The following is a 24,871-nucleotide window of genomic DNA, read 5'->3' on the forward strand; positions in this document are numbered from 1 at the left end:
AAGGCCAATTTAACGGCCAGAAGTTCTCGATTCCCCACATCATAGTTTCTCTCCGCAGGGGAGAATTTCTTTGAGAAAAAGGCGCAAGGTCTCAAATTGGTCAAAGTGGCGGGTCCCTGGGACAGTACAGCCCCCACCCCCACCTCTGAGGCGTCTACCTCAACAATAAATGGTTCAGACGGTCCGGTTGAATAAGAACCAGCTCAGACATAAAATATTTTTTCAAAAACTGAAATGCCGCTACCGCTGCAGTTGACCGATTCTTGGTATCGGCCCCCTTTTGAGTCATGTCTGTGAGGGGTTTAACCACCTGTGAGAACCCCCTTATAAATTTACGATAATAATTAGCGAACCCTAGGAAACGCTGCAGAGCCTTCAAATCACAGGGTTGAACCCACTCGACAATGGCCTGCACCTTATTAGGATCCATGCGATACCCTTCAGCAGACACGATGAACCCCAGAAAAGACAGTTCTTGAACAAAAAATAAACATTTTTCTAGATTAGCAAAGAGACAGTTCTCCCGGAGCCTTTGGAGAACTGCCCGAACATGACCAATGTGAGCCTGTTTATCAGGAGAGTAGATCAATATGTCATCCAAATATACCACCATAAAATGTCCAATAAAATCAGAGAACACGTGACTTATGAAATTTTGGAAGACCGCTGGAGCATTGGTCAGGCCGAAAGGCATGACCAAATTTTCAAACAACCCTTCAGTAGTGAGAAAAGCGGTTTTCCACTCATCTCCGTCCCGAACTCGCATAAGGTTATACGCTCCCCGTAGATCTAATTCTAGCTTTTATGTCTTCAACTATTTATTAAACATTTTCAAACATTATTAAAACATTTGCGAACACCAGAGCACCCTCTTCCTTTGCGGGAAGTACCCCCATTACATCCCTGCTGCGTCAGGAGACAGGGTTTCTTACCCCAAGGGGATGTGGAACAGGCCCCATGCTGTGCAACAGCGTGCAGCAGTCCTGGTAGTCCGTTTGCTTCAGCGGTGCTCCGGGACGTCTCCTGATGGCCGATTTCCTCTACCGGCAGAAGGGAACTCCACAGCCGTGGAGCCCCTGGAATGTCTGGCAGCCCCTGGGCCATGAGTGTCCTTAGTGCCCGAGACCCAGGAATCCACCTCCCCTTTACGGGGTTCCGTATTCTTCGGGGTATACGATCATGGCCACAGCATAGTTGCCACGGGGACAGTACTCTTTGTGAAAAGATACCCAGTCCCCCCATCCACAGGGCCCTCCCATGCTTGATGGAGGCCGCATTGAAGTAGACTTTGTGGCCAGTCTCTGTCTCTTTAATGAACCCGTAGCCCCGCTCAACGTTGGTATAGATGAGCCGGCCGTGGCTTCGGGGGACAGACATGGCGGTTTCCTCCTTCTCATGGAGGTCTACCCAGATCTCTCGCTCCTTGGACTTCTTCTGGGCAATGATGTTGGCGATCCAGAAAGACGACCCCGTATAGCCATGGACTCGCTTCACGCCAGTGACGCGGGACGGGGAGAAGCTGGGCGAGGTGGCTGGGGGTCGATGGCACGGATGTCAGCCAGCCCAGCATAGGTCGCGGATCCGTTTGGAGACGGTGATGCTGGGCGAGGGGAGGCAGGAATGGGAGGCAGAGGCTCAGGAGCGCAGACCTTAGGCCTGGCACCCCCTTGGGCCAGTACAGTAGGACAGGGCAGAGCTGGGCGGGAACCATCTAGGTTCCTTCACTGTGGCTGCCATTAGGCCCATGGCCACAGCGCTTCCCCTGATCGAGTCCTTCCGTCCGCTGCGACACTTACTACCTCTTCGGTCTCCAGCCGTCTGGTACCCCAGGCTTCCTCTGTCTGCAGCTGTTCTGTCAGGGCGACCCCCGACTGACTGACTCTCTCTGGGACCCTCCCTTCTTTTTCTCTGGAATTCCCCTTCTCAGTCCCCGTAACTCCGACCACCATGACTTTGCGTTTCCTAGCTTCAGCTGCTGATAGGTCCTTTACTCACTGTCTTGTGTCTCTCTCTAGTGCCAAAACTCAGTACTACACCATCTCTAACTAATTCTTGCTGTTTTCCCCATACACATATACAAGTTATAATAAAGCATTCTACACAGCACATTTTATCATTCTTCCATCAGACAGGTCCACATATCAGTCCACCCTCCTACAAAAACACCCATCGCAGTTCAAGGCAGGGTACCACTGAGACAGCTTGCTACTCAGGGCATCAACAGGAACACTATGTTACCATCTCAGAGACAGCAAAGGTGGGAGACGGGGAAGAAGGAAGAAGTCCCTAAAGACCTTAAAGCAATTCCAAGTACTGCATCGTAGTTATTTAAAGACTCTTTCAAGAGAAAAATCTATGTTTCCTACGAAGCATCTACGAAGCATCTACGAAGACTACAGCTGCAGGAGCCTCTCCAAGTACTTCAGAAACCGTCAAAAAGGTACATCTCAGCTTCAACTTGGACAAGGTCAAGTTTACTTCAAAAACCTGCATACCCTGCATTACAAGCTGTTTGTCCATGGTGCCAGTACAGAAGCTGAGATCTCACCACCCTGGACATCCTTCGGGCTGGTCAGCCATCGTGCCTGCTGACGTCCATTTCGGGTTCGTCATCTGCTTGTTCCTTCAAGCAGGAGACATATGAACTTGGCTTTGTCGCTGGACTCTGCCACGGCGGGGAGCATATCATCGCATACTATTTCCATGCTAGGACACAGGACTATAAGCATCCAGCTGAACTTTGAACTTGCCCTTATGGACTGAACTTCTACTGTTGGGTTAGTGGAAGTGTTGGCATGTTGCGGCTTCCCCAATCCGAAGATGGGTTTTCTTGTGGACTCATTTTTCTATTTTTTCACTCAAGGACTACGTTTTACTGCAAGTATGGACTTGATTACTGCATTATTGTTGAATTGCTTTTCCTTCTCTCCTCTCATTGTAGGTTTCATGACGTCGAGGGACAGAGTCGACTCCTTACATCAAACAAGGACTTATGAAATCTGATGATTTCAGATGGGGAGTGTTGTGTCACACGAATGGGAACAATCTGTAATGTATATTCTCTGTGTTGTTTTCCTCCAATCAGCAAAATTCCCTGTTGTTGCAAGGCAGAATTAGACTGTGTGAAGATTGTCCCTATGTCCTTCCTGTAGTTAGGCTCTGTATTAGGCTGCTCCTCCCTTCTTCCTCAGTTTTAGTCTACAGCAGCCATTACTCTAGACCAGGGGTCCCCAACCTGTAGCTCGGGAGCCACATGTGGCTCATGGTCCCATGAATTGTTGCTCGCGACTGTCTGCCAGCTTGGTGTGTTAGCTCCAAGTCTAGCAAACAGGTATGAAGAGAACAACTCAAAATGGTGAATTTTGTGAGTAGCCCTGCACTGAAGAGCAGACCTGGATGCACATATACTGTCTTGAGGTTTAGAGATGATTTAAGTATGGTATGCTAGAGGATGGTACTACCTGTTAGAGGAGGTGCCCAAAGCCGGATGTGACAGTGTGTTGGGAGCCCTTGATGGGAGTATACTGAGGGTACTGTGGGTATAATACTGGGGGTATTGTGCGAACCGCTGGATATCAGTGTACTTCTTTGGAGTGATATCTGTGGAAACGCTTTGGTTATGATTATACCTGTAATGGGGGCTTTGGTTGACACTACTTAGAGGGGGGTGGGAGCTGAATGTGGCTCGCGACCCTCTCTATAAGCTGAATGGAGCTCTCAAGGTCAGAAAGGTTGGAGACCACTGCTCTAGACGCATGTGTACTACCCTGTACAGATTACTCATTTTTACCTACTGATCATTGTAACTAATACAAGATTTTGGAAAAAAACAGCATAGTTTCTCATGGTCTTTCTACAGTTTACAGTGGCGGTTGAGTTAAAACTATCTGCAGATGCCTGGTGGTGTGAGTACGAGTTATACAATTATCTAAGAAGCTGATAATTAGAACGCTTGGGATTTGCAGCCATCCGGAAGAGGTAGAATAAGGGGTCTGCAGTCTTGTCTGAATGGAGTAGAGTTGTGCATGCTCGGTCTCTGCTCTCTCCATTATCTATAGAGCTGCTGAGCCCCCCAGAGATGCTGAGAACAGGGGTCTGCAGTCACATCCTGGATGGAGCAGAGTTGTGCATGCTCGGCTCTCTCCTTTATCTATAGAGCTGTTGAGTGCTGTGCTCGGCTGTTTCCATCAGTTCCATAGACAATGAATAGAGCAGAAGTCAAGCATGTGCCCCTCTAATCTATTCATGGCTGAGCTGCAGAGTCCTGTTCTCAGGATTGCTGGGGGTCCCAGTGGTCAGTCCCAAAAAAGTCAGTAAGTTATCCCTTATTTGGTGAATAACACTTTATTAGATACCAGATGGTATAGATATCAGACACATAATATAATATACTGTATATACAGGGTTGGGCTCAGCAGAACTGAGATACAGGGCCGCCATCAGGGCATTACTGCCCTGACTGGCGTATGGGGCTCGGTCAGCAGAGGGGGCCCGCCTCAGGCCCCGTCTCTTCTGCTCACCGGGCCCCAGCAGCAGGATTCTCCGGTGCTCTATTGCCTTGTGGGCCTGTGCAGGTCCGCACAGCAATAGTTAAAGCCACCAGCCAGTAGCGTAGCTACTGGTGGGCAGAGGGAGCTGTTGCCCCGGGCCCAGTCACATGCAGGGGCCCACTGTCATTTGGCAGTATCTGACAGGGAGAGAGCAGCACAATGCCTGCCCTCTGCACAGTGTCAGGTTGCAAAGCCTATCTGTGCAGTGTACAGTGCTGCTGTCTCACCCGAGGAGCTCCTTCCTGGCCAGCAGCAACTGCAGTTTCTGTCGTGCAGGCTCTGGTTGTCTCAGCTACACTGGCTCCTAGTGCCCTCTGTGTGCATTAAACTGGACACTTTCCTGGTCCCGCCCCAGTAACTGCCTGCAAGCTTCATGGTAAGTGGGGATGGAATTTATTAAATTCATTCAGTTTAGTCATGTCATGGTCACTGTGGGTATTGTGGGGGAAGGGGGACAGAGCACTTGGGGTCAATGTGAGAGGATGGAGGTAAGGCCGGTTTTAGGCAAAGTGGGGCCCTAGGCAAAAGTTTAAAATGGGGCCCAAAATGCTAACATATTGCACATCACACAGAAGCATTTCTGTGGTATTTACGTGCGCTGAGATCAGTCCGCTAAACGAGTGTGATCGACAATACTGAAGTCGTTCTACGCTTGTTTCCTGGCCTCTTTACACCAACTGAGAAAGAATGATGGGAACAGAACAATCATTAGATCAATCTGTCCCCATACAGTATCAAGTTATCAGCAGCACATCTACAGTTTACACCGGGCGATGTGCTGCTGAGAACAATGATTTTTGTTCTGGCATAAACAATCCAATCACTCGATGATTATGCAGCATTTTGCTTGTTTAGTATAATACACTCCACAGTCCTCCATATATTATACACTTCCCATAGTCCTCCATATAGTATAATACACTACTCAGTCCTCCATATAGTATAATACACTCCTCATAGTCCTCCATATATTAAAATACACTCCTCAGTCCTCCATATAGTATAATACACTCCTCAGTCCTCCATATAGAATAATACACTCCTCCGTCATCCATATAGTATAATACACTCCTCAGTCCTCCATATAGTATAATACACTCCTCAGTCCTCCATATAGTATAATACACTCATCATAGCCCTCCATATATTAAAATACACTCAGTCCTCCATATAGTATAATACACTCCTTGTAGTGCTCTGTATAGTATAATGCACCGCCATAGTCATCCATGCAGTACAATTCACTTCCCATAGTATAATACACCCCATAGTTCTTCGTATAGTTTAATGTATTCCCCATAGTCCTCAATACAGTATAATGCAGCCCACATATAGTATAATGCAGCCACCCCATAGAGCATAATGCAGCCACCCCACAGAGTATATTGCAGCCACCCCACAGAGTATAATGCAGCTCCGCCAAACAATATAATGTAACCCCACCCATAGAATATAATGCAGCCCCCCTCATATAGTATAATGCAGCCTCTCCATAGAATATATGGTAGCCCCCTCATAGAGTATAATGCAGCACCCCATAGCATATAATGAAACCCCCATACAATATAATCTAGCCCCCCATAGAATATAATGCAGCCCCCTCATATAGTATAATGAAGCCCCTTCATAGAGTATGATGCAATCACCCCTCATAGAATATAATAAATATAATACAGCCCCCAAATATAATGTAACCTCCATAGAATATAATGTAGCCCCCCATAGAATATAATACAGCCCACCTCCTTATAGAACATAATGTAGCTCCCAATAGAATATAATACAGCTCACCTCCCTATAGATATAATGTACCCCCATAGTATATAACACAACCTCCCCCATAGAATATAATGTAGCGCCCCCATAGTACATAACACAGCCTCCCCCATAGAATATAATGTAGCCCCCATAGTATATGACACAGCCTCCCCCATAGAATATAATGTACCCCCATAGTATATAACACAACCTCCCCCATAGAATATAATGTACCCCCTATAGTATATAACACATCCTCCCCATAGTATATAGCACATCCTCCTCCCTCATAGTATATAACACAGCCTCCCCCCATAAATAGCGCCACACTCCAGTACTCAGGCATATATTTTAAAAACCCACAATCCTCACCTCTTCTCGTGCCCCGCGCTGCTCCCGGCTCTGGTCTCAAAGGCTGCACTGCAGTCTGTCTGGCACACAGTGGGTATGTGATGAAATGACGTTATCGCGCACCCGGAGTGTCAGAGGGGAATGATGGGAGAGGGATCATCGTCTGATGCTCCCTCCATCATTGCTTTGAACTCTACTGGCGTTTATGACACCAGTATAGTTCAATGTGGCGGTGGGACCCACTGCCTCATGGGCCCCATAGCGGCTGTGTCATGTGCCGCTAGCTGGGGGCCCCTGGGGGAGTGGGGGCCCTAGGCAGCTGCCTGGTCTGCCTGCCACTAATGCTGGCCCTGGACGGGGGTATTGTGGGGGAGGGGGAACAGGGCACTGGGGGTTAATGTGAGAGGATGGGGGTATTGTGGGGGAGGAGGTACAAGGCACTGGGGGTAAATGTGAGAGAATGGGGGTATTGTGGGGGCTGAATTGTGAGAGGGGCAATAGATCACTGGCGGTGGATGTGAGAGGATTGAGGTATTGTGGGTGTTGAGGTGTGGGAGGGGAACAGGGCACTGGGGGTGAATGTGAGAGGATGGGGTATTGAGAGGCAGCGGGAGAGGGTACTGGGGGTGAATGTGAGAGGATGGGGCTATTGTAAGGCAGCGGGGACAGGGCACAAAGGGTGAATGTGAAAGGATGGGGGTATTGTGAGGCAGCAGGGACAGAGCACAGGGGAGAATGTGAGAGGATGGGGGTATTGTGAGGCAGAGGGCACAGGGGGTGAATGTGAGGGGATGGAGGCATTGTGAAGCGGGGACAGTGCACTGGGGGTGAATGTGAGAGGATGGGAGTATTATGAGGCAGGGAACAGGACACTGGGGTGATTATGAGAGGATGGGGTATTGTGAGGCAGAAGGGACAGGGCACAGGTGGTGAATATGAGAGGATGGTTGTATTTTGAGGCAGATGGACAGGGCACAGGTGAATATGAGAGGATGGAGGTATTGTGGGGGCTGAAGTGGGAGAGGGACAACAGGTCACTGGGGGTGAATGTGAGAGTATTGGGGTATTGTGGGTCTTGAGGTGTGGGAGGGGGACAGGTCACTGGGGGTGAATGTGAGAGGAAGGGGGTGTTGTGGGGTCAGGGGGACAGAGCACACAGGGGTGCATGTGAGAGGATCGGCTGTTGGGGTGTGGGAGGGGGACAGGGAGGAGTTAGGGAGCTTTTTTTTACTTGTGAGCTCATTAATACTTTAATACTAGATTAATGTCAGTATTAGTATAAGAAGGGCACAGACAGATGGCCGTATAACTCATGCGAGGATTGCACCGCAATCCTCAGACTGGCTGGAACTGCTCCTGACATGAGCGTGACAGCGTGATGGATTACTATGCAGCTGTCAGACTCAGGTGTGGAGAACTGACGGTCAGTCCGAGGATTGCGATGTGATCCTCGCACGAGAAATATGTCCGTCTGTCTGCCCCCTAACAATTATAACCATACAGTAACCACAAGCCGCATTCTATGTAATAATTTAATAATAAGCAATTTAGCAATTTATTATTATAAAGTTATTAGAGGGTTAGGATAATTGTCTGCAGTAATTCTGAGACTACAGACCGGAAAATCATGATATGGTGCATCTGCCGTCATGAGACCCCAAGACCACTGGTGTGATCAGGCGGTCTTGGAGCGCCTAGTCTACTCCCGCCTTACCCGTTACCTCTCCACTCACTCCCTCCTAGACCCTTCATAGTCTGGCTTCCGCCCCCTACATTCGACTGAAACTGCACTCATCAAAGTTACCAACTACCTTCTGACAGCAAAATGTAATGGTGACCACTCTCTGCTCATTCTTCTTGACCTTTCTGCAGCTTTCGACACTGTTGACCACTGTCTTCTCCTCTCTAGGCTCCAGTCACTAGGCATTAAGGACACTGCTTATCTTCCTATCTTTCTGACCGCTCCTTCAGCGTTTTGTTCTCTGGCTCCACGTCATTTCCTCTTCCTCTCGCTGTCGGGGTACCTCAGGGCTCAGTCCTTGGCCCCCTTCTCTTCTCTCTCTACACAACCCCTATTGAACAGACCATCAGCAGATTTGGCTTTCAGTACCATCTTTATGCTGATGACACACAACTATACACGTCATCCCCTAACATTATCCATGCTGTCCTACAGAACACCAGTGACTGTCTGTCCACAGTCTCCAACATCATGTCCACTCTCTATCTGAAACTCAACCTCCCAAAACTGAACTTCTTCTCCCGTCATCTACATTACTAACCTCCCTAAATCTGACATTTCCCTCTCCGTGGGTGGCACCATAATAACAGCCCGGCAGCAGGCGTGCTGTCTGGGTGTTATGTTTGACACCAATCTCTCCTTCACATCTCATATACAATCTCTTGTCCCCTCTTGCCTGTTAGGAACGGCGGAACGCACTAAATAAAAATAATAATAAAGTGCGTTCGCCGCTCGGGGTCTACCGTGCAGTAGGTGATATAACCGCTGCTAAGTGGTGGCAGGAGCAATATGGCGGAAATGCGCACAGGGTTAAACTTCACCAAGGTGCACAGGGCAATCTCAGTTAATTCACAGAGATGCCAAATAAGTACAAACACAAAAGACTGAGCCTGTTGAGGTCACAGTACTCAGTAAAAATGCACACACGGTATCAGGTCACAGGAGTAGCCCAAGACGGCGGCACTACGTCCGTCTAGACCTACCGTGTATGGAGCGTCGCAACTGCGGACGCAAAGGGGCTGCTACTGCAGCGCGGCGTGGACACTGCCGCTAAACGACAAGGCTAAGGCGCAAGCGCAATGTCGGACGCTAGCAGCTGTGGATGTTGCAGCAGAGGAGCGCTGGCGCTGATTCTAACTCAGTCCCTAACCACATACGTAATATCAGAGGGAAGGGGTTTTATAATGAGTCATTCACCAGAATCATACATCCGTCCTCATACACACAACAGCAAGTAAGTCTATACTAGCGCATGGCGGAACAGCCATGAGCGCCTTTTATAGCAGCCGGGACCTTCCGCAAGCTTCCAGATCTCTGAGATGGACCAATGAGATCTGGAGCGGGATCTGAGCACATGAATCCCGATCTCCAATGGGAGATCGTCCCATGAGCATGCTCGGTAGGAGGACAGAAGGACTTCAGGTACTGTCACACTTAGTGATGCACCAGCGATCCCGACCAGCGATATGACGCGGTCAGGATTGCTGGTGCATCGCTAAGTGGTCGCTAGTGAGCTGCCACACAGGCAGATCTCACCAGCGACATAGCAGCGGTCGGCAGTTGCTACTTACCTGCCAGACGAGGCGATCCTTACGTCCTCCCGCCCCCGCGTCACTCGTCGGCGCCACAGGAAGCTGACGACGAGAAACGGTCCAGGACGTTCTCGCGCGATCAGCGATAACCAGCGGGGAAGCCGGTCAGAGGTAAGTATCACACACAGCGATATCGCTAGCAATATTGCTGCTACGTCACAAAATCAGTGACGTTACAGCGATATTGTTAGCGATATCGCTTAGTGTGACAGGGCCTTTAGCCTCAGGAGAGATTCGTTGCAAGGCAATCTCCTTTGCAATCTCCTCTGCAGTAGATAAACAGCAGGAGACTGCAGAATGTGAGGGTCTGGATCCCTGCGGCGTAAACGCAGAAATCCGACGCCTAACATTGCCGCTTACACCTAACGAACATCTCTAGAATCCACCCTTTTCTCACCATGGAATCAACAAAAACCCTCACTGATCCACTCCCGCCTGGACTACTGCAACGCTCTATTAATTGGCCTCCCCGTTACTCGACTTTCCCCTCTCCAGTCCATACTTAATGCAGCAGCCAGGGTCATCCACCTGGCTAATCGGTACTCGGACGCGTCCGCTCTTCACCAATCGTTGCACTGGCTGCCCATTCATTATAGGATCCAATTCTAAGTACTTGTTCTCACCCACAAAGCTCTCCACAGTGTAGAACCCCCCTACAACTCCTCCATCATTTCTGTCTATCGGCCTAACCGACCGCTACGCTAACGACTTTTGACTAACCTCTGCACTAATCCGCACCTCCCACTCCCGACTCCAATACTTCTCCCGCGCTGCGCCAATCCTTTGGAATGCTCTACCCAAAGAAATTAGGACTATTCACAATTTGCACAGTTTTAGGCACTCCCTCAAAACACATTTGTTCAGAGTGGCCTATAACGTTCACTAATCAAAGTAATTTTATGTGTAAGGGCCCCGTCACACACAGCGAGAACGCTAGCGAGATCGCTGATTTTGTGATGCCACAGCGATCTTGCCAGCAATATCGCTGTGTGTCACATGGGTCAGCGATCGGCCCCCCTGCCCGGTATCGCTGATCGCGCTCCATTGTCCTGGGCCATTTTTTGATTGTTGGTCTCCCGCTGGCCAGCACGCATCGCTGCGTGTCGCAGCGAGAGACCAGCGATCAGCGACGCTGGACGCTGGTTTCCAAGGTAAACAGCGGGTATCTAGGAGCCGCGCGGCTCTTAGATACCCACTGTTTACCTTGGATACCAGCTTGCTCTCTAGTCCTGATCGCTGGTGGGTCTATCTATGTGACAGCTCACCAGCGATCACCTATGTCCCAGCGATCCCATCCACATCGAATCGTTGGTGGGATCGCTGGGACATTGATACGTGTAACGGGGCCTTAAGTGTGCGTGTGTAGCCCATTCACTATCTTCATCTATCCCTCACTTCCTCAAGATGGCTGGACCATCATTGTAAATACATCATTGTAAATACACACCTGTTCTTTGTATCTCCCCCACCTCATTGTAGATTGTAAGCTCTCACAAGCAGGGTCGTCTTATTTTGCTTTAATTATTGTATTGTTAATGTTGTTACTTATGACTTGTGTTTTGAAACTGTTAAACTGTAAAGCGCTGCGGAATATATTGGCACTATATAAATAAAGATTATTATTATGTGATAACATTTGCTATTTGCATGTGCCACTAGAAAAGTTTGACTTCACTCAATAGAAGATAATTGGGAGAAGCCAAAAGAGTCGGCACACGACTCCCTGCTCACATCAGTGATGCTGGGGCCATTACTACTGTACATAGGGGGACTCAGTTAAATATTAAGTGGGCGCTTAAGAAGCATTATTATTTATAGGGGCACCAGTAGGGTAACTACTGGGTGACAGACGGTGCTGAGGCGGCTGTCAGTCAGTGCCGGGGTGAGGTTACAGCAGCCACTCTCTATACACAGACCAATGACTGAAACCGTGCCAGCACAACCACTATGACTGGAAGAGCGAGGTTGCTGGGAGGAATAATGTTAATTTCTTCCCGGCAGAGGGGCACTCAGTGCAGGCGCCACACGGTGTCAGAATGCTATTAACAATTATACTGTGTATTGGAGGAGCAGTGGGGACATCATTATATGTATAGGGGAACTCTGGGGGACATCATACTGTATGCATGGGAGCTGTGGGCCTACCATACTGTGTATAGGGGAGCTGTGGGATCATTATACTGTGTATTGGGGAGCTGTGGGATCATCATACTGTGTATAGGGGAGCAGTGGAATCATCATACTATGTATAGGGGAGCTGTGGGATCATCATACGGTGTATAGAGGAGCAGTGGGATCATCGTACGATGTATAGGGGAACTGTGGGATCATCATACTGTGTATTGGGGAGCATCATACTGTGTATAGGGGAACTCTGGGGGGCAACATACTGTATGTACGGGAGATGCTGGCCCATCATACTGTATATAAGGAAGTTGTGGGCCTACCATACTGTGTATAGGGGAGCTGTGTGCCCAGCGTACTGTATATAGAGGAATTATACATGTGGAACTCAGGGGACGTTATTAAATGTTAATTGGGCACTTAAACATTATTGTTATAGGTGCTCTCAGTATTGTGACCATCAAAATTGCGCATGGAGTATTATTACTTTCTAGGGATAAAATTTGGAGGGCACATGCACAGGAAATTAATATTTTCTAGGGGGCAATTTTACCATTGTAAGGAAGCGCTTGTTATACATGTGGGGGATACTCGCTTTGCTGCAGAAAACCAGGTCCGGCACAGGTTTCTCAACATAAACTCAGTCCATTCGGTTTATTCAGGCATCATAAACCAAAGCCATATGCAACAGAAAATTCATATTAAACAGCATAGCGTCCATGACAGAGCTTCCCTCTGTTAACCCTGTGGTCACACAGGTTATACAATGTCCAGTACGCAGGCTCTCGCCTAACCACAGTTAGCTCACCCCGTGGCCGGGTTACCTAATAGCTGCTTCATACTTCAGACGTTCATTCCCTCTCCCTGGGAACTGTCAGACACTTGCAGCCATTACACACAGGCACTTCAGGAAGGCAGACACATCTTCCAGCGAGACCTTCCAAACGGACCAACCAGGTCCAAGCATTCACTCATGTGACCTACCCTGGCCACCTTATATGGTCCGTAGCCACGCCCACCGGTTCACATGGCTATGACCTCATCACAGGTCCTACAAGCATTCATACATTCTTTACTATGGCGTTCTAGACACACCCCTGGGTGGATTTGTAGGTAGCTGGTCCTGCCCGTCTCACCAGCTACCTGGAACGCTCTCCATGACACAGTGTAACAGAAGCTCAGCAGTACCTCTGCTGACCAACACACATGTTCAAGGTTCCATCCCAAGGCCAACCACCTTGAGATACACAACGGTCAATCAGTATCCTACCACTCATCCTCTCTCCTAGGACACCCACACAGCACCCCTTAGCGGACACAGTGGTCACTACATCACACCATCTAGAGAGCACAAAGGAGGCATTATTATGATGTAAGGGGCACAGTGGTGGCATTACTATGTGGGGCACTAAGAGGAGCTCTGTTTTTGTACCACACAGCTAGGAGCAATAATAGGGGCACATATGGCAATAACAGCTCAGTATTTGGGTATCAGAAGGATGATGAGTTTGTGCAGGTTGGGAATACATTTGCACATGGAAACACAAGAAGCAATGGGATGAAACTGAAAGGGAGAAGATACAGATTAGATATTAGAAAACACTTTTTGACAGTGAGGGTGATCAATGAGTGGAACTGGCTGCCATGAGAGGTGGTGAGTTCTGCTTCATTGGAAGTCTTCAAACAGAGGCTGGACAGACATCTGTCTGAGATGGTTTAGTGAGACCTGCATTGAGCAGGGGGGTTGGCCAGAAGACCTGGGAGGTCCCTTCCAACTCGAACATTCTAGGATTCTATGATTCTACATGTGATCGGTGCTGGAAATGTGAGAAGTCAGATGTGTCTTTGTTGTAATCTCTGCAGATGAGTCCTGGCTGGAGAAGTCAACATGTCGGTCAGGGCCAGATGGAAAAGACGGGAAATGCGAACAACTCCACCAGAAAGAACGTCATCTGTAAGTCGCTATCTGTAACTATACTGTAATCTCTATATGTCCTGCAGGACTGGTAACTACCAATGACCATATTGTGGTAATATCAGTGCTGGTCTTTGTATAGACTTTTATTTTCATCTAGATGGTGGCCCGATTCTAACGCATCGGGTATTCAGGAATATGTATGTAGTTTATTTAAAGGGAATCTGTCACCCCATTTTTACCCCATAATCTGGGGCCACCGCCATCAGGGGCTTATCTACAGCATTCTATAATGCTGTAGATAAGCCCCTCATGAAACCTGAAAAAAAAGAAAAACACATTAGATTATACTCACCGGGGGGGCGGGGGCGTGTGTGGTGGGTGTCACGGTCCGGTCCGGCGCCTCCCATCTTCATACGATTATGTCCTCCTCCTTGCTTCTCCCTCGGCTCCTGCGCACGCGTACTTTATCTGCCCTGTTGAGGGCAGAGTAAAGTACTGCAGTGCGCAGGTGCCGGGAAAGGTCAGAGAGGTCCGGCGCCTGCGCACTGCAGTACTCTGCTCGGCCCTCAACAGGGCCTATAAAGTACGCATGCGCAGGAGCCAAAGGAGTGTAGGAGGAGCCGTCCCCGCTGTGTGCCCGGGCCAGAACAAAGGTGGCTGTCACAAAGGTTCCTAGGGAACTGTTTCCGGGGGACAGAATTAGAGGATGAGACATAGAGAGGTTGGGGGAGGAGCCAGTATAAAAAGGTCAACGACGCCAGGAGGGGTGAGTCAGCAGAACAGGAGAGGTGGAGGAAGGAAGCCAGTAAGCGCCAGAGATCCAGAGCAAAAGCCAGAGCAGAGCGGGGAGAGCAGCAACCAGAGAGACTTCAGGGAGACTCACCACAGGCAGAGGGGAGACGGCACCTAGCTGTCCAGGAGGGAGACGCCGACCATTCAGCCGCGCTCCTAGTGGCCGCCACCGCCCAACTCCACCCCGCGGGTACGGCTCATCCGCTCCCGCCCACGGCAACTGCCGCCCGACTCCACCCCGCGGGTGCGGCCCGTCCGCTCCCGCCTGCGGCAGCCGCCGCCCGACTTCACCACGGGGGTGCGGCCCGTCAGCTCCCGCCCGCAGCAGACGCTGCCTCACTCCAGTTCGCAGCTGCGGCCTGTCCGCTGCCGCCGCCACACCACTCCAGCCTGCGGCTGCGGGCTGTCCGCTGCCAGCCGCGGTCCCTGCAGCTCCGTTCGGGGCTGCGGCCTCCATTCTCCAGCCCCCACGCGGCACCGCACCGCCTCCGCCGGGGGGTGCCGCCTTGCGAAACTCTTCCGGGGCCTGTTGTGTCCTCACCTCGCCTGGTCACAGGAACGCCCGAAGTCTTTGTCAGATCCTCTTTGGTTGGGCCCAGCGGCTGCAACGCCGAAGCATCATTGTTCAGCACCCTGCCGGACGTCAGAGAGGATAAGTGACACTTTTATAACTAAGGACCCATAGTCGGCCAGGACTTCACCTAGAGACGTCACTGGTAAGTCAGTGTGTTACCTGTACACTGACATTATACACTGTATACTATATACAGCAGTCCTGTGTACAATGTCACTAGTGATCACTATATTATCTTTACACTATACACTATATACACAGCTCCTGTGTTAATGTCACCAGTGATCACTGTATTACTTGTACACAGACACTGCATACTAAGTACAGATCTCCTGTGTATAATGGCACTTATGGTGATATTAGTATTGTGTATTTTATTACTAATCAGTATTGTAGTATTCAGTCACTATGTGGTGGTAATATGTGGTCTGGTCATGGTGTGGTGGTATTTGTTCCTTGTATGTGGCATTATTGGTCATCATGTGCTGGTAATATGTGGTCTGGACATGGTGTGGTGGTATTTGTTCCTTGTATGTGGTATTATTGGTCACCGTGTGCTGGTAATATGTGGTCAGGACATGGTGTGGCAGTATTTGTTCATTGTATGTGGTATTGTGGTATTATTGGTAATCATATTGGTAATCATATGGTGGTAATATGTGGTCTGTACATGGTGTAGTGGTATTTGATCCTTGTATGTGGTATTATAGGACACCATGTGGTGGTAATATGTGATCTGATCATGGTGTGGTGGTATTTATTCCTTGTATGAGGTATTATTGCTCATCATATGGTGGTAATATGTGGTCTGGTCATGGTGTGGTGGTATTCGTTCCTTGTATGTGGTATTATTCGGTCACTATGTGGTGGTAATATGTGGTCTGGACATGGTGTGATGGTATTTGTTCCTTGTATGTGGTATTATTCGGTCACTATGGTGGTAATATGTGGTCTGGTCATGGTGTGGTGGTATTCGTTCCTTGTATGTGGTATTATTCGGTCACTATGTGGTGGTAATATGTTGTCTGGTCATGGTGCAGTGGTATTTGTTCCTTGTATGTGATATTATTCGGTCACTGTGGTGGTAATATGTGGTCTTGACATGGTGCAGTGGTATTTGTCCCCTGTATGTGATATTATTGGTCATTTTAAAAATTGAAAAATAAAAATGTACCTAGATTGGAGCCAAAAGAGGCTACCTTGTCGTGGTGGCAGCTTAAAAAAATCTTTTGACTGTGGACAGTTCAAGGGGTGGAGGCGGGGCTGGGTGGAGCCTGGGCAGGGTCTCAAGGGGTCCCGATAATTTTGCCAGTATGGGGCCCCGAAATTCCTATTGGCAGCCCTGCTGAGAAGTATATCTCCATCTCAGTACAAAAAACTATATACTGTATATTTGGAGGGTGGGGGCCCAAATAGAACTGTCACTATGGTGCAATGTGAGCTCTATGTATGGGTCTTGCAGAGCACACAATGAGGTGAATCTGGCCGAGGCTCAGGGGGTGCCATGGCCAGATTATCCTCATCATAAGCGACATGCCAGGCAGGGAGGGGGCACATCATATTTCTTGCACAGTGGCCCCAAGCTGTCAGCACTCGGCATATCTGTCGGACGGTGTGGAAGACTTTCGTGCAGGAACGCTGCCCCCGCCGGAGGATGGAGAGACGAGGGCGGGTGCTGATGCTGCCGCTGAGCATCTTTTCGCTCCGCCCCTTCATTTGATTGACACGAGGTAAACCAATCACAGTTCCAGAAGATGAGGGCGATGCGGCTCAGCATCCTTAGCACCGCCCTATTTCCTCACCTAACCAAAGAGAGCACAGCGTAGGACGGCAGCCCACCAATAGCGCGGCCGCTGGGGAGTGTCCTCCCTCGTCCTGGTGCTTCTCCCCGCAGTGTCGCTGCAGCTGCAGCACAGGACGGGTCGGTCACATATGGAAGAGATGGAAGAAGAATTGAAGTGTCCCGTGTGCGGCTCCTTCTACCGGGAGCCCATCATCCTGCCATGCTCCCACAGCTTGTGCCTGTCCTGTGCGCGCAACATCCTGGTGCAGACGCCGGACTCGGAGTCCCCGCAGAGCCGCCGGGCGTCGGGGTTGTCCGACTACGACTACCTGGACCTGGATAAGATGAGCTTGTACAGCGAAGCGGACAGCGGCTACGGCTCGTACGGAGGCTTCGCCAGCGCCCCCACAACCCCCTGCCAGAAATCGCCCAATGGAGTGCGGGTGTTCCCTCCGAGCATGCCGGCTCCGCACCTGCCGCACCACCACTCCTCCGGGGCGCTGCTACCTCCCGCCCGCAACCAGTGCCTGACCTGCCCGCAGTGCCACCGCTCCCTGCTGCTGGACGAGCGGGGTCTCCGCGGCTTCGCCAAGAACCGGGTGCTGGAGGGGGTGATCGAGCGCTACCAGCAGAGCAAGGCGGCGGCGCTGCGGTGCCAGCTGTGCGAGAAGAGCCCCAAGGAGGCCACGGTGATGTGCGAGCAGTGCGACGTGTTCTACTGCGAGCCCTGCCGCCTGCGCTGCCACCCGCCCCGGGGACCGCTGGCCAAGCATCGCCTGCTGCCGCCGGCACAGGGCAGGGTGAGCCGCCGCCTGAGCCCCCGCAAGATCTCCACCTGCACCGACCACGAGCTGGAGAACCACAGCATGTACTGCGTGCAGTGCAAGATGCCGGTGTGCTACCAGTGCCTGGAGGAGGGCAAGCACAGCAGCCACGAGGTCAAGGCGCTGGGGGCCATGTGGAAGCTGCACAAGGTGAGGCAGGCTGGAGGGGTGGGACAAGGATTGGGGGTGCCCGAGAGCTCATGGGGCGCTGCTGGCAATGACATAGTCCTTCATATGATAGCAAACAGCTCATGGGGCACTGTGGCAATGACATGGTCCTTCATGTGGTACAAACAACTCATGGGGCACTGTGGCAATGACATGGTCCTTCATGTGGTACAAACAACTCATGGGGCACTGTGGCAATGACATGGTCCTTCATGTGGTACAAACAACTCATGGGGCACTGTGGCAATGACATGGTCCTTCATGTGGTACAAACAACTCATGGGGCACTGTGGCAATGACATGGTCCTTCATGTGGTACAAACAACTCATGGGGCACTGCTGGCAATGACATGGTCCTTCATGTGGTACAAACAGCTCATGGGGCACTGTGGCAATGACATGGTCCTTCATGTGGTACAAACAACTCATGGGGCACTGTGGCAATGACATGGTCCTTCATGTGGTACAAACAGCTCATGGGGCACTGCTGGCAATGACATGGTCCTTCATGTGGTACAAACAGCTCATGGGGCACTGCTGGCAATGACATGGTCCTTCATGTGGTACAAACAGATCATGGGGCACTGCTGGCAATGACATGGTCCTTCATGTGGTACAAACATCATGGGGCACTGCTGGCAATGACATGGTCCTTCATGTGGTACAAACAGATCATGGGGCACTGTGGCAATGACATAGTCCTTCATATGATAGCAAACAGCTCATGGGGCACTGTGGCAATGACATGGTCCTTCATGTGATACAAACAGCTCATGGGGCACTGCTGGCAATGACATGGTCCTTCATGTGGTAGCAAACAGCTCATGGGGCACTGGTGGCAATGACATGGTCCTTCATGTGGTAGCAAACAGCTCATGGGGCACTGGTGGCAATGACATGGTCCTTCATGTGGTACAAACAGATCATGGGGCACTACTGGCAATGACATGGTCCTTCATGTGGTACAAACAGATCATGGGGCACTGCTGGCAGTGACATGGTCCTTCATGGGGTACAAACAGCTCATGGGGCACTGGTGGCAATGGCATGGTCCTTCATGTGGTACTAAACAGCTCATGGGGCACTGTGGCAATGACATGGTCCTTCATGTGGTACAAACAGCTCATAGGGCACTGCTGGCAATGACATGGTCCTTCATGTAGTACAAACAGTTCATGGGGCACTGCTGGCAATGACATGGTCCTTCATGTGGTACAAACAGCTCATGGGGCACTGCTGGCAATGACATGGTCCTTCATGTGGTACAAACAGCTCATAGGGCACTGCTGGCAATGACATGGTCCTTCATGTAGTACAAACAGTTCATGGGGCACTGCTGGCAATGACATGGTCCTTCATGTGGTACAAACAGCTCATGGGGCACTGCTGGCAATGACATGGTCCTTCATGTGGTACAAACAGATCATGGGGCACTACTGGCAATGACATGGTCCTTCATATGATAGCAAACAGTTCATGGGGCACTGCTGGCAATGACATAGTCCTTCATATGATAGCAAACAGTTCATGGGGCACTGTGGCAATGACATGGTCCTTCATGTGGTACAAACAGCTCATAGGGCACTGCTGGCAATGACATGGTCCTTCATGTAGTACAAACAGTTCATGGGGCACTGCTGGCAATGACATGGTCCTTCATGTGGTACAAACAGCTCATGGGGCACTGCTGGCAATGACATGGTCCTTCATGTGGTACAAACAGCTCATAGGGCACTGCTGGCAATGACATGGTCCTTCATGTAGTACAAACAGTTCATGGGGCACTGCTGGCAATGACATGGTCCTTCATGTGGTACAAACAGCTCATGGGGTACTGCTGGCAATGACATGGTCCTTCATGTGGTACAAACAGATCATGGGGCACTACTGGCAATGACATGGTCCTTCATATGATAGCAAACAGTTCATGGGGCACTGCTGGCAATGACATGGTCCTTCATATGATAGCAAACAGTTCATGGGGCACTGCTGGCAATGACATGGTCCTTCATGTGGTAGCAAACAGCTCATGGGGCACTGGTGGCAATGACATGGTCCTTCATGTGGTAGCAAACAGCTCATGGGGCACTGGTGGCAATGACATGGTCCTTCATGTGGTACAAACAGATCATGGGGCACTACTGGCAATGACATGGTCCTTCATATGATAGCAAACAGTTCATGGGGCACTGCTGGCAATGACATGGTCCTTCATGTGGTACAAACAGCTCATAGGGCACTGCTGGCAATGACATGGTCCTTCATATGATAGCAAACAGTTCATGGGGCACTGCTGGCAGTGACATGGTCCTTCATGGGGTACAAACAGCTCATGGGGCACTGGTGGCAATGGCATGGTCCTTCATGTGGTACTAAACAGCTCATGGGGCACTGTGGCAATGACATGGGCTTTCATGTGGTAGCAAACAGTTCATGGGGCATTGCTGGCAATGACATGGTCCTTCATGTGGTAGCAAACAGTTCATGGGGCACTGCTGGCAATGACATGGTCCTTCATGTGGTAGCAAACAGTTCATGGGGCATTGCTGGCAATGACATGGTCCTTCATGTGGTAGCAAACAGTTCATGGGGCACTGCTGGTAATGACATAGTCCTTCATGTGGTAGCAAACAGTTCATGGGGCACTGCTGGCAATGACATGGTCCTTTGTGTGGTACTCAAGAGCTTGTGGGGGACTGCTGACTTTATTATGATCTTCTTTGGGTGCACTTGGCCAAAGACTGGGGGAGGGCAGCATCTGGGGTGTATTCTTGCCAAGGACTCAGGTTGTCAATTGCTCATGGGGCACTGCTAGCCATATTATTTTTTTCTAGACCACAAAGACTGAGGATGGTGGCAGCAGTTGGGAGTGTATTGGTGCTAGCCATGGTCTACCGTGTATGAGCACTGCTGGTTCTGCTGTGGTCTTCTTAGCAGTTGGGGGTGTAGTGGTGCCAGCCAAACTTTAGGGGGAACTAAAATCTCATAAAGCCTTGACCCCTTGCACCCCTTCTGTTGTATGAGCCAAGTACATCTGGGGGCCACGGATTGATTTTTGCTTTGGGGCCCCCTCTAGTTGCCGGATTGGCCTCTATGGAACACACAACTACTGAGCAGAAGTGTCGGGTGAATGGCAGGACTGGCAGCGTCTCCAGTGTGTGCCAGCCGAAAGGCGACATTGGGATCACACCAGTGACACTGCACTTTCTGCCCTACAGGTCATAATAGTGCAGGAGCTCCAGGGGGCGCTGTAGAGGGTGTGATGCTGATGGGCACCTGTGCCACATAAGAGTCGTCAGTGCTGGTGCCCAGCAATGTGTGAGGTGGGGGATGCCCCTGCCAGTGGCATCGCTGGATACAGACTACTCATCTATGGGAAGGCTGGGGGAGGGGGCCTGGAGGAATGTGTCAGTAGCATAGGGTGGGGGGTAAAGAGCCGCACAGGAGGGGGTGGGCTATCTATAATAATCAGCCACGTATCAGACCATCTTATGTATGACCACAAGCCATCCTAAAGATTCAGTCAGGGAAGTGCACTGTGACCGATTTCCTCATCCAGAGAATAGAAAACAGGAGCAACGTCTGACCACGTCCAGTCAGCGACCGCACTCTTCCCAGCCGTGCACTCTGCGATTCATGGGGGAATACAGAGGGGGGCGCCATGAATAATTCATACTGCAGAGAGAAGGACTCAGGGGTAAGTGTCTGCATCTTGGAGAAGGGACCACTGAGCCAAGGCCAAATTGTGTCATCCCCCTGCTACTGCATCATTACAAGGAGTTTATCATTATCTCTCTATGTAGCTATCCCTCTGTCATCTCTCTATTATCTATCTATCTATTATCTATCTATCTAGATCTATCATTTATTATCTATCTATCCATTATCTTCTATCTATCTATTATCTGTCATATATATCTATTATATATCTATTATCTGTCTATCTATGTATTATCTATCATCTATCTATCTTCTATCTAATATCTCTCTATCCCGCATCCTCCCCTACATGTATACAGGGGGTAAGCAGGGACAGTCCCCCTGATAACCTCACTTCTACACTCTCTTGGCCATTTTCTCGCTCCGCTGGATTGGATGTGACATCTGGCTGGCTGTAGTGTTCCGGGATTTACATGAGTGACGGGAATAATTCACTGCATTCCTCTTGGCTTGTCATCATCCCTATGGTGGACTCGTCCCTGGCCCCTCCAGCGCAGCATCGGCAGCCCCTCACACCGGGAGCTTCGTATCATCAGTCACTATGGGGGGGTCACATTAGATACAGAGAGAAAATTGTATGTGTAGTGTTCACATGTAGCAGCATGAGCTGCATCTGATCCGCGGTCTCTGCACTCAAGGAGGATGCACAAAACATGTAGTGTAGCTGCATGTAAAATATTCCCCCTGCAGCCCACCCTTCACCACAGCGGCAGGGAAATATATTCCTAGGTGATAATTGAAATTCGTTGCCCCCCCGCGCTGCTATGGATTGGCCTTGTCATCAATTATTGCATCCACTGAATAGATCGCCTTGACTCTTTCCTTTACAGATGTAGCAGAGCTGAATTAGGTTTTTCCCTTTTTGTGGTTGTATTTGGATAAGACGGTATGCCTCTTTCCATTCGTGTCTAAGGAAACCAGTTGAGCTCTGCTACATCTGAACTTACGGTACTTGGATAATGCCCTTCTGACTGACAGGAAGACCTGTGGCTAGTGGTCTCTCCATTGACTGCAAAAGCTATTCCAATGAAGGGATCAGTGCAAGCAGATGTAGCACAGTTGAGTTTGTCATTAAACTTCATTCCCTGTGATCTCGTGGCTGGTTTTGCAAGTTGCAGTAATAGTACAAATCTTAGAGAGCAAAATAACACATTCCATTCAGCTCTGCTACAACGGACAGGATGTTTGGGTAACACATGTTTTCTTAAGCTACAGCACATATTGGAGGTTTTGGAGGATTAAATAGCAAAAAACAGTATAGTAATAGGTGTATATCCTATCTATCTATCTATCTATCTATCTATCTATATCCAGTACAGACCAAAAGTTTGGACACACCTCATTCAAAGAGTTTTCTTTATTTTCATGACTATGAAAATTGTAGATTCACTCTGAATGCATCAAAACTATGAATTAACACATGTGGAATTATGTAATTAACAAAAAAGTGTGAAACAACTGAAAATATGTCTTATATTCTAGGTTCTTCAAAGTAGCCACCTTTTGCTTTGATTACTGCTTTGCACTCTTGGCATTCTCTTGATGAGCTACAAGAGGTAGTTACCGGAAATGGTCTTCCAACAGTCTTGAAGGAGATCCCAGAGATGCTTAGCACTTGTTGTCCCTTTTGCCTTCACTCTGCGGTCCAGCTCACCCCAAACCATCTTGATTGGGTTCAGGTCTGGTGACTGTGGAGGCCAGGTCATCTGGCGTAGCACCCCATCACTCTCCTTCTTGGTCAAATAGCCCTTACACAGCCTGGAGGTGTGTTTGGGGTCATTGTCCTGTTGAAAAATAAATGATGGTCCAACTAAACGCAAACCGGATGGAATAGCATGCCGCTACAAGATGCTGTGGTAGCCATGCTGGTTCAGTATGCCTTCAATTTTGAATAAATCCCCATCCAGTGTCACACCTCCTCCTCCATGCTTCACGGTGGGAACCAGGCATGTAGAGTCCACCTTTTCTGTGTCGCACAAAGACACGGTGGTTGGAACCAAAGATCTCAAATGTGGACTCATCAGACCAAAGCACAGATTTCCACTGGTCTAATGTCCATTCCTTGTGTTCTTTAGCCCAAACAAGTCTCTTCTGCTTGTTGCCTGTCCTTAGCAGTGGTTTCCTAGCAGCTATTTTATCATGAAGGCCTACTGCACAAAGTCTCCTCTTAACAGTTGTTGTAGAGATGTGTCTGCTGCTAGAACTCTGTGTGGCATTGACCTGGTCTCTATTCTGAGCTGCTGTTAACCTGCGATTTCTGAGGCTGGTGACTCGGATGAACTTATCCTCCGCAGCAGAGGTGACTCTTGGTCTTCCTTTCCTGGGGCGGTCCTCATGTGAGTCAGTTTCTTTGTAGCGCTTGATGATTTTTGCCACTGCACTTGGGAACACTTTCAAAGTTTCCCCAATTTTTCGGACTGACTGACCTTCATTTCTTAAAGTAATGATGGCCACTCGTTTTTCTTTACTTAGCTGCTTTTTTCTTGCCATAATACAAATTCTAACAGTCTATTCAGTAGGACTATCAGCTGTGTATCCACCAGACTTCTGCACAACACAACTGATGGTCCCAACCCCATTTATAAGGCAAGAAATCCCACTTATTAAACCTGACAGGGCACACCTGTGAAGTGAAAACCTTTTCTGGTGACTACCTCTTGAAGCTCATCAAGAGAATGCCAAGAGTGTGCAAAGCAGTAATCAAAGCAAAAGGTGGCTACTTTGAAGAACGTAGAATATAAGACACACAGTGTTTTCAGTTGTTTCATACTTTTTTGTTAATTATATAATTCCATATGTGTTAATTCATAGTTTTGATGCCTTCAGAGTGAATCTACAATTTTCATAGTCATGAAAATAAAGAAAACTCTTTGAATGAGAAGGTCTCCAAACTTTTGGTCTGTACTGTATATTTATATATATATATATATATATATATATATATATATATATATACTGCTCTGGCAAAAATTAAGA

The 24,871-nt window shown here is 49.3% G+C and overlaps 1 protein-coding gene across 10 annotated transcripts in view; it reads left to right on the forward strand.

Moving 5' to 3' along the window:
* The first annotated feature begins 17,298 nt into the window (after positions 1-17,298).
* Positions 17,299-24,871, forward strand: part of TRIM9 (tripartite motif containing 9) — a 103,417-nt gene continuing 95,844 nt past the window's right edge. For all 10 annotated transcript variants that reach the window (XM_073577655.1, XM_073577657.1, XM_073577660.1 and 7 more), the window contains exon 1: positions 17,299-18,157. In XM_073577655.1, the coding sequence (XP_073433756.1) occupies positions 17,333-18,157 (825 nt within the window). In that variant the 5' untranslated portion in view covers positions 17,299-17,332. The remainder of the gene's footprint in view (positions 18,158-24,871) is intronic.

Source organism: Dendrobates tinctorius, unplaced genomic scaffold (genome assembly GCF_039654945.1).
Source record: "Dendrobates tinctorius isolate UK_male_01 unplaced genomic scaffold, ASM3965494v1 ptg000057l, whole genome shotgun sequence".
Taxonomy (NCBI): Eukaryota; Metazoa; Chordata; class Amphibia; order Anura; family Dendrobatidae; genus Dendrobates; species Dendrobates tinctorius.